The following is a 17,521-nucleotide window of genomic DNA, read 5'->3' as shown; positions in this document are numbered from 1 at the left end:
CACATCTTTGGGTTGTGGGGGCGAAACCCACCCAAACACTGGGAGAGTTATCTAATTTGTTGGCCTTGAGCTGTGGTGATACTTGCTGAGATCCTCTGAAACTATGTTTGGCATTGTCTCTATTTCAGATTCCGCTGTGCCTACTGGTTCAGATGCCACGGTTCGGAAAACAGTTTAAAATGTTCAAAAAGATCATGCCCTCGCTGGAATTAGATATCACAGATTTACTTAATAACGGCAAGTATCAGCTCCATGTTAGTGATTCTGCCACTCGTGTTACAGGACAATATTGTTCCTTTTGCTTAATGACGTGTAATTATACAAGTGAATCAACTAGCAGCAAATGGAAACGTGTCATGCTGTGCTTTGCTAGTATTAATGCTGCACTAAATGAACAACATAATTATAGCACAGCCAGTGTAATAAGACAGAGCCTATTAGATTTTGCATGGCTGTCACATACAGTATAGAGATTGAAATAACGTTTGTCGTCACATATTTTATATTATGAACACCATAAATTAGGCAATTGGTCTTATAATCCACTCTGCAGGTTATTCTGCACAGATGTCGATCATCCAAAATCTCCGACTCTTGTACTTTCATTGCCTGGTATGTCCCATCCCACTGTCAGTATTAGACCCACCACAGTGAGGAACACAATGTTACAGAGTTGTGCGGGAGTGATATTAAATTTGTCAAAAGTTGTATTGGTTAATTATACACTTTAAATTGTGTAAGAACTATGGCATTTGGTTACTTGCAGCTCTGAGACAGTGCTTCATTTGTGGAGAAGTGGCAGAGTATGAATGTGCTCAGTGTCTTCTGGACCCGACTCTTAATCCAGGTGCCATAAAACAATACTGCTACGTTTGCAACAATCAGGTAATAACACTAGATTTTAAAAAGTTAAAGTGAATAGTTTGTGTGGTAGCTGGCCCCTTTAAGGGGCGATCTTCTGAAGGATCATGTGACCCGCTTGATCATTCAGTAGTTGGCGCGTGGAATCGCCGAGCAGAGCGCGGACCTTTGCTCGGTTCGATCCAGGAGGCAGGCTGGCAGCATCGTGGCTATACTACTCTGTACATAGCATGTTGTGTCAATAAATGTTCATTGTTTGTACCTAATTGGTGGAGCCCAAGTTTCTACATTTGGTGATGAGGTAAAAGAAAGCAGCAAGTGCACTTGCAAGATCATCAACTCAGAACCATCATCAACTCAGAACCTGGTGCAGTCGAAGTCAAGCTTGCGAAGTATAAGATAGCTGCAGATATGCTTGTCTTCGTTAGAATGGATCCTTCGATGCCTGGCTGAACATTCGTTGCGGTATGTTGAGCGACTAGACTGTTTCTTCAGAGAAAACAGAATTGAGGAGGAGGTTAAGAAGAAAGCGATATTGCTAAGCGTGTGCAGGACTCAAACGCTCACAGTGCAAGCTTGTTTATAATAATCTTTATTGTCACAAGTAGGCTTACATTAACACTGCAATGAAGTTACTGTGAAAAGCCCCTAGTCGCCACACTCCGGCGCCTGTTTGGGTACACAGAGGGAGAATTCAGAATATCCAATTCACCTAATGGCACGTCCTTCGGGACTTGTGGGAGGAAACCGGAGCACCCGGAGTACCTGTTATTAAGCCAGATAAGACAATCTGCATCTGCGGGGATTATAATTAACAGTAAATTAAGCAGCAAAGCTGGGCAGATAACCCAAAGATAGAGGATTTATATGCAAGACTGGCTGGAGGACATTCATATGTGAAATTAGATACGAGTCATGTTTATCAACAACAGTTCGAGTTGGATGATGCTTCCAGAGGATACCTGACTATTTAAAAAATATATATATTTTATTAAGGCATTTGAAAATGTTTATAAAAATAACATAGACAATGATCTCAACATGGTATAATAAACATTTCTCCCCCCATCTCAATCTTCACACATCCCAACCATAAAACAACAACCCCCCCCCCCCGGAATACTGCATCTGCTGACATTTTAATTTTCCCCGAGAAAGTTGACAAACTGCTGCCACCTCCGGGAGAACCCTAACATTGACCCTCTTAAGGCAAACTTTATTTTCTCGAGACTGAGAAACCCAGCCATGTCACTAACCCAGGTCTCTACACTCGGGGGCTTCGAGTCCCTCCACATTAACAAGATCCGTCTCCGGGCTACCAGGAAGGCAAAGGCCAAGACGTCAGCCTCTTTCGCCCCCTGAGCTCCTGGATCTTCCGACACTCCAAAGATCGCTACCTCCGGACTCGGCACCACACCGTGGACATTGCCTGAGCAAAACCCTGCCAAAACCCTCTAAGCTTCGGGCATGCCCAAAACATGTGGACATGATTTGCTGGGTTTCCTGCGCACCTCACACACCTATCCTCTACCCCGAAAAACTTGCTCATCCTCGCCACTGTCATGTGTGCCCGGTGGACTACCTTAAATTGTATCAGGCTGAGCCTGGCACATGATGAGGAGATATTTACCCTGCTTAGGGCACCCGCCCTCAGACCCGCCTCTATCTCTCCTCCTTGCTCGTCCTCCCACTTGCCCTTAAGCTCCTCCACCGGAGTTTCCTCCGCCTCGAAGGCTCCTGGTAAATATCTGAGACCTTCCCCTCTCCCACCCAGGTACTGGAGTCTACTCTATCCTGTATCCCCCGTGGCGGCAGCAGCGGAAAGACCGGCACCTGTTTTCTCAGGAGGTCGAGCACCTGCAAATACCTAAACTTGTTCCCTGCTGGCAATTCAAATTTATCCTCCAAGGCTTTCAAGCTGGGAAAGCTCCAATTTGTATATAGATCCTCCATCCTTCTAATTCCTGCCCTTTGCCAACTCCGGAACCCACCATCTAGCCTACCCAGTACAAACCGATGATTATTATATCTCCTCCATTGCCCCCAGATTCTCAGAGCCGCCACTACCACCGGACTTGTGGAGTATCGGGCCGGCGAGAACGGAAGAGGTGCCGTTATCACTGCTCCCAAACTGGTGTCTTTGCATGACGTCGCCTCCGTCTGCTCCCATGCCGACCCCTCCCCCACTACCCACTTCGTGATCATGGCTATATTACCCGCCCAATAATAATTGCAGAAGTTCGGCAGCGCCAACCCACTCTCCCCCCGACTGCGCTCCAGCAACACTTTCTTCACTCGTGGGGTTTTACCCGCCCACACAAAGCCCAAAATAACCTTATTCACCCACTTGAAAAAAGCCTTTGGGATGAAGATGGGGAGGCACTTAAAGACAAACAGAGATCTGGGGAGGACCGTCATTTTCACGGCCTGTACCCTCCCCGCCAGTGATAGCGGGAGCATGTCCCATCTCTTAAAGTCCCCTTCCATTTGTTCTACCAACCAGGATACGTTTAACTTGTGCAGTACCTCCCATTCCCGGGCCACCTGGATTCCCAGATATCAAAAGCTCTTCCCTACCATTCTAAGCGGCAGCACTCCCAGTCTCTTCTCCTGTCCTCTTGCCTGGATCGCAAACATCTCGCTTTTCCCCATGTTCAATTTATACCCCGAAAAATTGCCCCCCCCCCCCCCCCCCCCGCCCCGAACCAGCCCTTTCCAGTTCCTAGGGGCCAATGGCTCTATGGCCAGAGCAAACAGTAACAGGGAGAGGGGGCACCCTTGCCTCGTCCCTCGGTGTACTTTAAAGTACCCCGACCTCAGCCGGTTCGTACGCACACTCGCTACTGGTGCCTCATAGAGCAACCGTACCCAGTCAATGACGCCCTCGCCAAGCCCAAACCTTCCTAGCGCCTCCCACAAGTAATCCCACTCAACCCAATCAAAAGCCTTCTCCGCATCCATCGCTACCCACACCTCCACCTCCTCTCCTTCTGAGAGCATCATAATAACAGTTAAAAGCCTTTGAACATTGACATTGAGTTGCCTGCCCTTTACAAATCCCGTCTGGTCTTCCCCATCACCCCCGGGACACAGTCCTGTATCCTTGTGGCCAGTATCTTAGCCAGCAGTTTGGCATCCACATTCAGTAGAGAAATTGACCTGCATCGCTCCGGATCCTTCTCCCGTTTCAGGATCAATGAAATCGAGGCCTGCGATATTGTTGGGGGGAGGACTCCCTTCTCTCTTGCTTCATTAAATGTCCTCACTAGCAGTGGGCTCAATATCTCTGAAAACTTCTTATACAATTGCACTGGTAGCCGTCAGGCCCCAGGGCCTTGCTCGACTGCATGCCCTCCAGCCCCTTGATTATTTCCTCAATCTCAGTTGGGGCTGCCAGCTCTTCCACCAGATCCTCATCTACCCTCGGGAACCTCCAAAAACTGCCTCATCCCCTCCACCCCAGCCGGGGGTTCCGATTCACATAATTTACTGTAAAAGTCCTTAAACACCTCGCTCACCCTCGCTGGGCCCAGGACAGTATTCCCGCCTCTACTCTTTACCTATCTCCCTGGCCGCCTCCCTTTACCTGAGCTGGTGCGCCAACATTCTGCTAGCCTTTTCCCGTACTCATAAATCTTGCCTACTCATGCCTTCCTCAACTGTTCCACCGCTTTCCCTGTGGTCAACAGCCCAAACTCCGCCAGTAACCTCCGCCGCTCCCTCAGTAGCCCCGCATCAGGGGATCTCCGAGTATCTCCTGTCCACCTGGAGTATCTCCTCCACTAATCTATCCCTCTCAGCCCATTCCACCTTTTCTCTGTGGGCCCGTATCGAGATTAATTCCCCTCTGACTACTGCCTTCAGAGCTTCCCAAACCGTCGCTGCGGAGACCTCCCCTTTATCATTTGTTTCCAGGTAGTCCTGGATGGACTTGTTAACCCGCCCACAGATCGCTTCGTCCGCTAGCAATACCACATCCAGTCTCCAAAGCGGGCGTTCCCCCCTCTCCACACTAATCCGTAGATCCACCCAAACAGGGCATGATCCGACACTGTGATTGCCGAGTACTCAGTCTCCACCACCTCCGGCGCCCTGCTCAGAACAGAAAAGTCGATGCGAGAGTATACCTTGTGGACATGTGAGAAAAAGGAAAACTCCTTCACCCTTGGCCGTGCAAACCTCCATGGGTCTACTCCCCCCATCTGTTCCATAAAACCCTTCAATTCCTTTGCCGCAGCCGGCCTCCTCCCTGTCCTGGATTTTGACCGGTCCAATTCTGGATCAATGACTGTGTTAAAGTCTCCTCCCATGATCAGGTTATGTGAACCGAAGTCTGGGATGTTACCTAAAACCTGCCTCATAAATTCCACATTGTCCCAATTCAGAGGATATATGTTCACGAGTACCACCCACGCCCTCTCCAGCTTCCCACTCACCATTGTGTACCTACCCCCCGTGTCTGGCACGATTCTCCCTGCCTCGAATGCCACTCATTTGTTGATCAAGATCGCTACCCCCCTGGTCTTTGAGTCCAGGCCTGAGTGAAATACTTGGCTGACCCACCCCTTTCTCAATCTCGTCTGGTCTGTAACCTTTCGGTGGGTCTCTTGTAGCATTGCCACATCCGCCTTCAGCTCCCTTAAATGTGCAAACACACGAGCCCTCTTAACCAGCCGCTCCGCCGACTAGCCATTACCCGCCTCCTTGAGCCCCCCTCGGGCAGTCCCCGTACCCGACCTCCCATTTGTCCCCTAGTAACAGTTCCTCCACTGTCAGCAAAGCAGCTCCCTCCCCCCCCCCCCCCCCCCAGCAACAACACTAGAAACCCAACCCCCCAAGTCAAGCTCCAGCTTAACACCTGTCCACCCCCCACTGCGCTTCCAAGAGTCAATTGATCCATGCTAACTTGATAGCGCCCACCCATGTCACCAAGCAGTCTGTCTCCCCATTGTTCTCTCCTCTCTCCCCCACATGGACAAGCATTTTAAAAGCATCACATTCCCCAGTAAACAAACATTAAAAATAACAGTGAAGAAACAGCCACTTTAGAAAAAGAATCACCCAAAAAGCAGAACCAACCCCAAAGCCCATCCCCCCTCTAACCAGCTCCCTGCAAGACAAAGTTACCTTTAGCCATCCAAACAGCCCCTTATGACACATAGCACTACTTATGTTTATACAGCCCAGCACAACAAATCGCCGCCACAGTACTTCTCCAAGGCTTCAGTGTCTTTTAATTCGCCTCCAGCCTCTTTTTTTAAATAAAAATCCATACTTTGTCTGGTGTTTCAAAGTAGAAGTCCCGTTCCTCATGTGTGACCCACAAACGGGCTGGGTACAGCATCCCAAACTTTACCCCCTTCTTAAAGAGGGCCGTTTTTGCCCGATTAAAGCCTCTTGGCCAGATCCGCGCCCAGGTCCTGATAAATGCGCAGCTCACAGTTCTCCCACTTGCTGCTCCGTTTTTTCTTGGCCCACCGCAGAACGTGTTCCTTGTCCAGGAAACGGTGAAAGCATACCACCATGGCCCTTGGCGGCTCGTTCGCTTGGGGCTTCCTCGCGAGGGCTCTGTGCGCTCTAACCACTTCCAGAGGCCGAGGGAATGCCTCAGCCTCCATCAAGCTCTCCAGCATGTCTGTCACATAAGTCCTCGCATCCGATCCCTCACTGCCTTCAGGGAGGCCGACAATTCTAAGATTCTGCCTCCTGGACATGTTCTCCAGGTCCTCCAGCTTCTCCTGCATTCTTTTCTGGCTGTCGTTCATCATCTCCACCTTGGTCTCCAGCACGGTTATGTACTCCTTGTGCTCGGACACCTTTTTCTCCACCTCCTGGATCGCTCTCCCGCAGGTCTCTTGGTTCTGCATAACTTGATCAATCGAAGCCTTAATCAGGTCCAGCGTATCCTTCAGCTTGGCGAAGCAATCTTCAAAAAACTTCACCAGCTGCTGCGTCGACCACTGTGCCGTCTCCCCGTGGCCCTTGCCCTCCGCCATGCTTTCCCACGTTACCAGCTCTGCTTGCGTCTTCCTTATAGGACTTTGTCTTCTCACCCAGCCACTTCTGGTCCAATTCTCCATACACCGGAGGGGAATTTCTCCTTCCTGTCTCACTCTTCACTGATTTATCCCATAAAATCCAGAAAAAAAGGTCTAAAAGTCCGTCACAGGCGGGAGCTATCAAATGTGCGACCTGCTCCTCCATGGCCGCCACGTGAAGTCCGATACCTGACTATTAATACGCATTAAGGATTATATCAGTATACATTCTTGCCCTTTGCTGTTTCATTGGCTTGAGCCATATTTCAAAGAATCATGGAAAGTTTGTTACAAGGTTTACTGCGTGTCAAAGAACAATACAGCACAGGAACAGGCCCTTCGGCCGTCCAAGCCTGCACCGTCCACGGTCCCTGCCTAAACTAAAACCACATGCACTTATGGAGTCTGTATCCATTCCCACTCTATTCATATATTCATATATTTGTCCAGATGCCCCTTAAATGCCACTATCGTACCTGCTCCCACGACCACCCCAGGCAGCGAGTTCCATATATTTACCACCCTCTGTGTAAAAAAACTTGCCTCGCACATCTATTCTAAACTTTTCCCCATGCATTTTAAACTCATGTTCCCTAGTACTTGACTCTCCTACCCTAGGAAAGAGCACCTGACTATCCAGTCATTGTATATTTGAACAGAATATTCATAGAATCCCTATAATGCAGAAGGAGGCCATTTGGCCCATTGAGTCTGCACCAGCCCTTGGAAAGAACACCTTACTTAAGCCCATGCCTCGACCCCATCCCCGCAACCCAGTAACCCCACCTAACGTTTTGGACACTAAGAGGCAATTTAGCGTGGCCAACCCCACTAACCTGCACATCTTTGGGCTGTGGAGGGGAAACCGGAGCACCCGGAGGAAACCCACGCAGACACTGGGAGAACGTGCAAACTCCACGCAGACAGTCACCCCAGGCTGGAATTGAACCCAAGACCCTGGCGCTGTGAGGCAGCAGTGCCACCCCATATTGATGACTGTTACCATGTGATGCGCAGGGACTGCAACCTTTGGAGGGCAAGGTAAGGGCAATAAAAGAGGCACCGGTACAAGGCAGGATTTTGAGAAAATATGTGGACCATCTGCATGGGCGCGAGTCATCCCAAGAACTAGTGCTATAGCCTGATTCGTTATTGCCAGCTGGAGATGGTGTTGGCTACCCGAGAAGTGAAATTTCCAATCTGCCCGTGACAGACAAGAGTATTGTTCTGACTGAAACAGAGGAGGGTGAAGCCTCTGTTCTGGAAGAGAGACCTGGCATGACCATTTCTACAGAATGCCACAACAGAAGCACCCCAGTCAGTGGAGTTGTGCCGTTCTACGAGGAAGCGGAAGCCACCAGCTAGACTGACGTTTTGATGGTCTCGTTAAAAAGATGCATTATTGTTAATTATGGAGAACTGGATAAATTAACTATTATTCTCTGTATTAAGGAGTTTTTTTTGGGGGGGTGATGCACGATCAATTACACAAAGACGAGAGTTGGATGCAATCGAGGCTTTATTACATGAAGATGTGTGGCCTCCTACAGCACCTGGCAAAATGGCTGCTGTACGAGGAGCACACATATTTATACTCCGCCTATTGGGCGGAGCCAGCAGGCAGGGAACTACCCCCGTACCTGTAGTACAGGGCCTTACCACAAAGCACCTAATATATACATCAGTGGTGACTACCACATTCACCCCCTGTTAAAATTGAGTCCGGCGATGGTGGTGGAGAGCTATATACAAGTAGATGTTTTAAAGTACAGGAAAAAAAATTTGAGTCCAGCGGGGGTGGAGGAAAGTTATACAGAAGGGTGATTTTTTTTTTTTAAGAGTCCTGATCAAGTTACAGGTTCAGTCGGTCCGGAGCCTTGATCTGCCGTTGGGAGCGCCGCAGTGATGGTGGCGATTCCGGTGTCGGTCTGGTCTTCGGTGACTCGGGAGCGTGCCAAAATCCTCTTTATCCTCGGGCGTGGGCAGGGGCAGGATGGATTGTCCTGGGGCGAGGGTTGCGGCTGGGTGCGCCGGGGGAGGGGAGGGTGGCGCCGGGCCGGAGGGGGTGTGTGTGTGTGGAACCAGCTGGTGCCAGGTCCCTGAGGGAGACAGTATCTTGGCGGCCGTCGGGGTACCCTACGTCGGCGTACTGTGGGTTGGCGTGGAGTAGCTGTACCCTCTCAACCAACGGGTCCACCTTGTGGAGGCGTACGTGTTTACGGAGGAGTACGGGTCCTGGAGCTGCGAGCCAAGTCGGGAGCGACACCCCGGAGGTGGACTTCCTGGGGAAGGCAAAGCGACGTTAATGGGGTGTGTCGTTAGTCGCAGTGCATAGGAGCGACCGAATGGAGTGCAGTGCGTCGGGGAGGACCACCTGCCAGCGGGAGGCCGGGAGATTTCTGGACCGTAGGGCCAGCTGGATGGCCCTCCAGACCGTCCCATTCTCCAGCGATACCCTTGTTGAGCAGGAACTGACGCAGCTCATCGCTCATAAATGAGGATCCCCTGCCGCTGTGGACGTAGGCGGGGAAGCCGAACAAAGCGAAGATGGTGTTGAGGGCTCTGATGACGGTGGCAGATGTCATGTCGGGGCATGGGATGGCGAAGGGGAATCTGGAATATTCATCGACCACCGTGAAGAAGAACGTGTTGCGGTCGGTGGAGGGGAGGGGCCCTTTGAAGTCCACGATGAGGCGTTCAAAGGGGCGTGAGGCCTTCACCACGCGCGCACGGTCTGGCTGGTAGAAGTGCGGTTTGCATTCCGTGCAGACCTGGCAGTCTCTGGTGATTGCCCTGACTTCCTCGACAGAGTAGGGCAGATTGCGGGCCTTGATGAAGTGGTACAAACATGTGACTCCCGGGTGACAAAGGTTGTCGTGCAGAGTCCGGAGTCGGTCAACCTGTGCGCTGGCACATGTACCTCGGGATAGAGCATCGGGGGGCTCGTTGAGCTTACCGGGGCGATACAAAATCTCGTAGTTGTAGGTGGAGAGCTTGATCCTCCACCTCAAGATTTTATCGTTCTTGATCTTGTCCCGCTGTGTGTTGTTAAACATGAAAGGTACCGACCGTTGGTCAGTGAGGAGAGTGTATTTCCTGCCGGCCAGGTAATGCCTCCAATGCTGCACAGCTTCAACGATGGCTTGGGCCTCTTTTTCGATGGAGGAATGCCGAATTTCGGAGGCATGAAGGGTTCGTGAAAAGAATGCCACGGGCCTGCCTGCCTGGTTGAGGGTGGCGGCTCGAGCAATGTCTGATGCGTCGCTCTCAATTTGAAATGGTTAAGTCTCGTCGACTGCGTGCATCACAGCCTTGCCGATGTCAGCCTTAATACGGTTGAAGGCCTGGTGAGCCTCGGCCATTAGGGGAAAAAGAGTGGATTGAATGAGTGGGCGGGCCTTGTCCGCATAATTTGGGACCCACTGGGCATAGTAAGAAAAGCACCCCAGGCAACGTTTGAGGGCCTTGGGGGAGTTCCATGAGAGGGCGCATGCGGTCGGGATCGGGCCCCAGAACTCCGTTCTGGACCACATAGCCAAGGATGGCTAAGCGGTTCGTGCTGAACATGCACTTCTCCTTGTTATAAGTTAGGTTGAGGAGAGTGGCGGTGTGGAGAAATTTGGCACGGTTGGCGTCATGATCCTGCTGATCGTGGCCGCAGATGGTGACATTGTCTAGGTACGGGAAAGTGACCCGCAGCCCATACCGGTCAACCATTCGGTCCATTTCCATTTGGAAAACCGAGACCCCGTTGGTGACGCCAAAGGGAGCCCTAAGAAAGTGGTAAAGGCGGCCATCTGCCTCGAAGGCAGTGTATGGGCGGTCCGCCTTACGGATGGGGAGCTGGTGGTAGGCGGATTTTAGGTCGTCAGTTGAGAAGACCCGGTACAGTGCAATCTGATTGACCATATCAGATATACGTGGGAGGGGGTACGTGTAGAGCTGCGTGTACCTATTGATGGTCTGACTGTAGTCCACGTCTATTTCTCCCCCGTTTTCACAACTACCACTTGGGCTCTCCAGGGGCTGTTGCTGGCCTCGATGATGCCTTCCCGAAGCAGTCGCTGGACTTCGGACCTGACGAAGGTCCTGTCCTGGGCGCTGTACCATCTGCTCCTAGTGGCGACGGGTTTGCAATCTGGGGTTAAGTATGCAAATAGGGAAGGTGGGTCGACCTTTAGGGTCGCGAGGCCGCACACAGTAAGGGGTGGTAAGGGCCCGCCAAATTTCAATGTTAGGCTCTGGAGGTTGCACTGGAAGTCCAGGTCGAGTAGCAAGGCAGCGCAGAGGTTGGGGAGGATGTAGAGGCGGAAGCCGCAGAACTCCTCGCCCTGCACAGTGAGAGTGACAATGCAGTACCCCCTGATCGCCACGGAGTGGGACCCAGAGGCCATGCAGATTCTCTGGTTGGCGGGGTGTACCACTAGGGAGCAGCGCCTTACTGTATCGGGATGGATGAAGCTCTTGGTGCTCCCGGAGTCCAGCAGGCAGGAGATCTCATGTCCATCGATTTTCATGTTGGTAGAGGCCGTTGCTAGGTTGCGTAGGCGGGACTGGTCAATCGTGACTGTGATGAATGATATCTGTATACATAGAACATAGAACATAGAAAATACAGCACAGAACAGGCCCTTCGGCCCACGATGTTGTGCCGAACCTTTGTCCTAGATTAATCATAGATTATCACTGAATCCACAGTGCAGAAGGAGGCCATTCGGCCCCCCGAGTCTGCACCAGCTCCTGGAAAGAGCACCCCACCCAAACTCAACACCTCCACCCAACACCAAGGGCAATTTGGACATTAAGGGCAATTTATCATTGGCCAATTCACCTAACCCGCACATCTTTGGACTGTGGGAGGAAACCGGAGCACCCGGAGGAAACCCACGCAGACACGGGGAGGACGTGCAGACTCCACACAGACAATGACCCAAGCCGAAATCGAACCTGGGACCATGGATCTGTGAAGCAATTGTGCTATCCACAATGCTACCGTGCTGCCCTTAAGAACAAATAAATCTACACTATATAATTTTCCCGTAATCCATGTACCTATCCAACAGCTGCTTGAAGGTCACTAATGTTTCTGACTCAACTACTTCCACAGGCAGTGCATTCCATGCCCCCACTACTCTCTGGGTAAAGAACCTACCTCTGATATCCCTCCTATATCTTCCACCTTTCACCTTAAATTTATGTCCCCTTGTAATGGTGTGTTCCACCTGGGGAAAAAGTCTCTGACTGTCTACTCTATCTATTCCCCTGATCATCTTATAAACCTCTATCAAGTCGCCCCTCATCCTTCTCCGCTCTAATGAGAAAAGGCCTAGCACCCTCAACCTTTCCTCGTAAGACCTACTCTCCATTCCAGGCAACATCCTGGTAAATCTTCTTTGCACCTTTTCCAGAGCTTCCACATCCTTCCTAAAATGAGGCGACCAGAACTGTACACAGTACTCCAAATGTGGCCTTACCAAAGTTTTGTACAGCTGCATCATCACCTCACGGCTCTTAAATTCAATCCCTCTGTTAATGAACGCGAGCACACCATAGGCCTTCTTCACAGCTCTATCCACTTGAGTGGCAACTTTCAAAGATGTATGAACATAGACCCCAAGGTCTCTCTGCTCCTCCACAATGCCAAGAACTCTACCGTTAACCCTGTATTCCGCATTCATATTTGTCCTTCCAAAATGGACAACCTCACACTTTTCAGGGTTAAACTCCATCTGCCACTTCTCAGCCCAGCTCTGCATCCTATCTATGTCTCTTTGCAGCCGACAACAGCCCTCCTTACTATCCACAACTCCACCAACCTTCGTATCGTCTGCAAATTTACTGACCCACCCTTCAACTCCCTCATCCAAGTCATTAATGAAAATCACAAACAGCAGAGGACCCAGAACTGATCCCTGCGGTACGCCACTGGTAACTGGGATCCAGGCTGAATATTTGCCATCCACCACCACTCTCTGACTTCTATCGGTTAGCCAGTTTGTTATCCAACTGGCCAAATTTCCCACTATCCCATGCCTCCTTACTTTGTGCAGAAGCCTACCATGGGGAACTTTATCAAATTCCTTACTAAAATCCATGTACACTACATCCACTGCTTTACCTTCATCCACATGCTTGGTCACCTCCTCAAAGAATTCAATAAGATTTGTAAGGCAAGACCTACCCCTCACAAATCCGTGCTGACTATCCCTAATCAAGCAGTGTCTTTCCAGATGCTCAGAAATCCTATCCTTCAGTACCCTTTCCATTACTTTGCCTACCACCGAAGTAAGACTAACTGGCCTGTAATTCCCAGGGTTATCCCTAGTTCCTTTTTTGAACAGGGGCACGACATTCGCCACTCTCCAATCCCCTGGTACCACCCCTGTTGACAGTGAGGACGAAAAGATAATTGCCAACGGCTCTGCAATTTCATCTCTTGCTTCCCATAGAATCCTTGGATATAACCCGTCAGGCCCGGGGGACTTGTCTATCCTCAAGTTTTTCAAAATGCCCAACACATCATCCTTCCTAACAAGTATTTCCTCGAGCTTACCAATCTGTTTCACGCTGTCCTCTCCAACAATATCGCCCCTCTCATTTGTAAATACAGAAGAAAAGTACTCGTTCAAGACCTCTCCTATCTCTTCAGACTCAATACACAATCTCCCGCTACTGTCCTTGATCGGACCTACCCTCGCTCTAGTCATTCTCATATTTCTCACATATGTGTAAAAGGCCTTGGGGTTTTCTTTGATCCTACCCGCCAAAGATTGTTCATGCCCTCTCTTAGCTCTCCTAATCCCTTTCTTCAGTTCCCTCCTGGCTATCTTGTATCCCTCCAATGCCCTGTCTGAACCTTGTTTCCTCAGCCTTACATAAGTCACCTTTTTCCTCTTAACAAGACATTCAACCTCTCTTGTCAACCATGGTTCCTTCACTCGACCATCTCTTCCCTGCCTGACAGGGACATACATATCAAGGACACGTAGCACCTGTTCCTTGAACAAGTTCCACATTTCACTTGTGTCCTTCCCTGCCAGCCTATGTTCCCAACTTATGCACTTCAATTCTTGTCTGACAACATCGTATTTACCCTTCCCCCAATTGTAAACCTTGCCCTGTTGCACGTACCTATCCCTCTCCATTACTAAAGTGAAAGTCACAGAATTGTGGTCACTATCTCCAAAATGCTCCCCCACTAACAAATCTATCACTTGCCCTGGTTCATTACCCAGTACTAAATCCAATATTGCCCCTCCTCTGGTTGGACAATCTACATACTGTGTAAGAAAAGCTTCCTGGACACACTGCACAAACACCACCCCATCCAAACTATTTGATCTAAAGAGTTTCCACTCAATATTTGGGAAGTTAAAGTCGCCCATGACTACCACCCTATGACTTCTGCACCTTTCCAAAATCTGTTTCCCAATCTGTTCCTCCACATCTCTGCTACTATTGGGGGGCCTATAGAAAACTCCTAACAAGGTGACTGCTCCTTTCCTATTTCTGACTTCAACCCATACTACCTCAATAGGGTGATACTCCTCGAACTGCCTTTCTGCAGCTGTTATACTATCTCTAATTAATAATGCCACCCCCCCACCTCTTTTACCACCCTCCCTAATCTTATTGAAACATCTATAACCAGGGACCTCCAACAACCATTTCTGCCCCTCTTCTATCCAAGTTTCCGTGATGGCCACCACATCGTAGTCCCAAGTACCGATCCATGCCTTAAGTTCACCCACCTTATTCCTGATGCTTCTTGCGTTGAAGTATACACACTTCAACCCATCTCCGTGCCTGCAAATACTCTCCTTTGTCAGTGTTCCCTTCCCCACTGCCTCATTACATGCTTTGGCGTCCTGAATATCGGCTACCTTAGTTGCTGGACTACAAATCCGGTTCCCATTCCCCAGCCAAATTAGTTTAAACCCTCCCGAAGAGTACTAGCAAACCTCCCTCCCAGGATATTGGTGCCCCTCTGGTTCAGATGCAACCCGTCCTGCTTGTACAGGTCCCACCTTCCCCAGAATGCGCTCCAATTATCCAAATACCTGAAGCCCTCCCTCCTACACCATTCCTGCAGCCACGTGTTCAACTGCACTCTCTCCCTATTCCTAGCCTCGCTATCACGTGGCACCGGCAACAAACCAGAGATGACAACTCTGTCTGTCCTGACTTTCAACTTCCAGCCATATGTACCTTTAATGCGTAGGCCCCTTTAAGACAGGGTTTGGAACCCTGGGGGACTCCGCCTCTGGCTCCGCCCCGAGGAAGCTGTATATAAGGTTACGTACAGTAGGCAGCGTGCAGTGAACACACTTCTCGGCAGCTGTCTACATGCCCAGGTGGGCCAGCGACTATCTCCGTGATCGAGAAAGCTACGACGTACAAAATGGCGGTCGAAATCCTACAGAAGCGCTTCGTAAAGCCGAAAAAATGAGGTACACGCCAGACATTTGCTCGCGCCCTGCCGCCAGCGCTCCGGGGAAACGCTCGATGAATACTTGGAAAGACTCACCGCGCTCGCCAGGAACTGCGACCATAAAGAGGTGACGGCAGAAGTCCACATGAACTTACATATTCGTGATGCTTTCGTGCCCGGTATCCGATCCACGTACATCCGGCATTGGCTCCTAGAAGACGGAGCGAAGGCCCTCCAAGGCATGGTAACGCTCGCCTCTTCCCTGGAAGCGGCCCACCATAATCTCTGCACGTACTCCGCGGACCTTGCGAATCCCTCTCGATCCCCTCCAGACTCGGCCAGGCTTCAGGCCTGTGCCGCGCGGCGACCCGCTCACACCAGGGGCCCCCAATGCTATTTCTGTGGGCAAGGCCAGCACTCACGCCAGCGTTGCCCGGCCCGCTCCGCTATCTGCGGCGAATGCGGCAAGAAGGGGCACTTCGCGAAGGTCTACCTGGCTGGGCCCAAAGGCCAGAAACAAAAGTTTCATCGGGCCCAGAAATCAAATTCCCGGGACCACAGGCCCCGCAATGCGGCCGCGCGGTGGCCGGACACGCCTACTTCTGACGCGCCATCGGCCTCGTGCGAGTCATGGGGGTGGCCATCTTGGCGGCGCCCATCTTCAAAACTCAATACGTGCGACTGACGGTGGCGGCGGCCATTTTGAGAATCCGATTCAACCGAGGACTCTGACTGTCCGCAACTAGGAGCGATCATGCTCGATCAATCTCGGCTGAAGCACCTGCGAAACTCAATGATGCAGGTTCAAATCAACGGCCGCGACACCTGCTGCCTTTTTGACTCTGGGAGCACGGAGAGTTTTATCCATCCAGACACGGTAAGATGCTGCTCCCTGCGCACCTATCCCGCCTCCCAAACTATCGCCCTCGCATCTGGGTCTCATTCGGTCCAAATCACGGGGTATTGTGTCGCGAACCTCGTTATCCAAGGCGCCAAATACGCCCGTTTTAAACTTTATGTCCTCCCTCACCTCTGCGCCCCCCTGCTGCTCGGTCTGGACTTTCAGTGCAAAAGCCTGACCCTGAAGTTCGGCGGACCCCTGCCCCCACTCACGGTATGTAGCCTAGCAACACTCAAAGTTGCACCATCCCCCTCTTCGCGAACCTCACCCTCGACTGTAAGCCCGTCGCCACCACGACTCGGCGGTACAGTGCCCAAGACATGACTTTCATCAAGTCTGAGGTTCAGCGGCTATTAAAAGAAGGGGTCATAGAGGCGAGCAACAACCGTGCTCCCGGATATGAAAAATTAAAAAATGAAAATCGCTTATTGTCGAATTAAGTTACTGTGAAAAGCCCCTAGTCGCCACATTCCGGCGCCTGTTCGGGGAGGCTGGTACGGGAATCGAACCGGCCTGCCTTGGTCTGCTTTAAAAGCCAGCGATTTAGCCCATACCACCACCGAGGACGACCGTATCCGCCGCACCACCGCCGGAGCTGAGTAGGTCGACACGGGCAATCAGACTACCCAAAAGACTGAACTTGTAATTCCACTTCACCCCCGATGGACTATGCGTTTTTTTTAAACAGGGTGTGAATGTGATGAATGATATCTGTATACACATGTACCTTTAATGCGTAGGCCCCTTTAAGACCGGGTTTGGAACCTTGGGGGACTCCGCCCCCAGGAAGCTGTATATAAGGTTGCGTTCAGTAGGCAGCGTGCAGTGAGCTCACTTCTCGGCAGCTGTCTAGTTCTCTGGTAATTAAAGCCTTTGTATTATCAAACTCCTCTCCTGAGTCGTAATTGAGGGTATCTCAGTGACCGAGGTGAGACGCGGCTGGTTGTCGATGGTGGCAGAGGACGGGGTGCCCGGGAGGCATGGGTCATGGTACGATGGCGGCGCCCACGAGCCGCACGTGTCGTGGGGAAAACAAGATGGCGGCGCCTGATGATCACAGGGGAGGACAAGATGGCGGCGCCCACGGGCCGCACGTGGTGGGGGTCAAACAAGATGGCGGCGCCCACGGGCCGCACGAGGTGGGGGTCAAACAAGAGAGCGGCGCCCACGGGTCGTGGGAAAAACAAGATGGCGGCGCCTGATGATCACAGGGGAGGACAAGATGGCGGCGCCGCACGTGGTCCGGGGAGGGGAAGATGGCGGCGCCTACTGGCCGTACATGGGGTGGTT

The 17,521-nt window shown here is 51.2% G+C and overlaps 1 protein-coding gene across 4 annotated transcripts in view; it reads left to right on the top strand.

Annotated features, from left to right (window-relative positions):
- Positions 1–17,521, top strand: part of cyld2 (cylindromatosis (turban tumor syndrome) 2) — a 75,970-nt gene that overhangs the window by 52,386 nt on the left and 6,063 nt on the right. For all 4 annotated transcript variants that reach the window (XM_072515166.1, XM_072515164.1, XM_072515167.1 and 1 more), the window contains 2 exons: positions 129–237; positions 767–885. In XM_072515166.1, the coding sequence (XP_072371267.1) occupies positions 129–237; positions 767–885 (228 nt within the window). The remainder of the gene's footprint in view (positions 1–128; positions 238–766; positions 886–17,521) is intronic.

This window comes from Scyliorhinus torazame, chromosome 8, assembly GCF_047496885.1.
Source record: "Scyliorhinus torazame isolate Kashiwa2021f chromosome 8, sScyTor2.1, whole genome shotgun sequence".
NCBI lineage: Eukaryota > Metazoa > Chordata > Chondrichthyes > Carcharhiniformes > Scyliorhinidae > Scyliorhinus > Scyliorhinus torazame.
The sequence above is the reverse complement of the archived record's forward strand: the minus strand, read 5'-3'. Positions and strand labels throughout refer to the sequence as shown.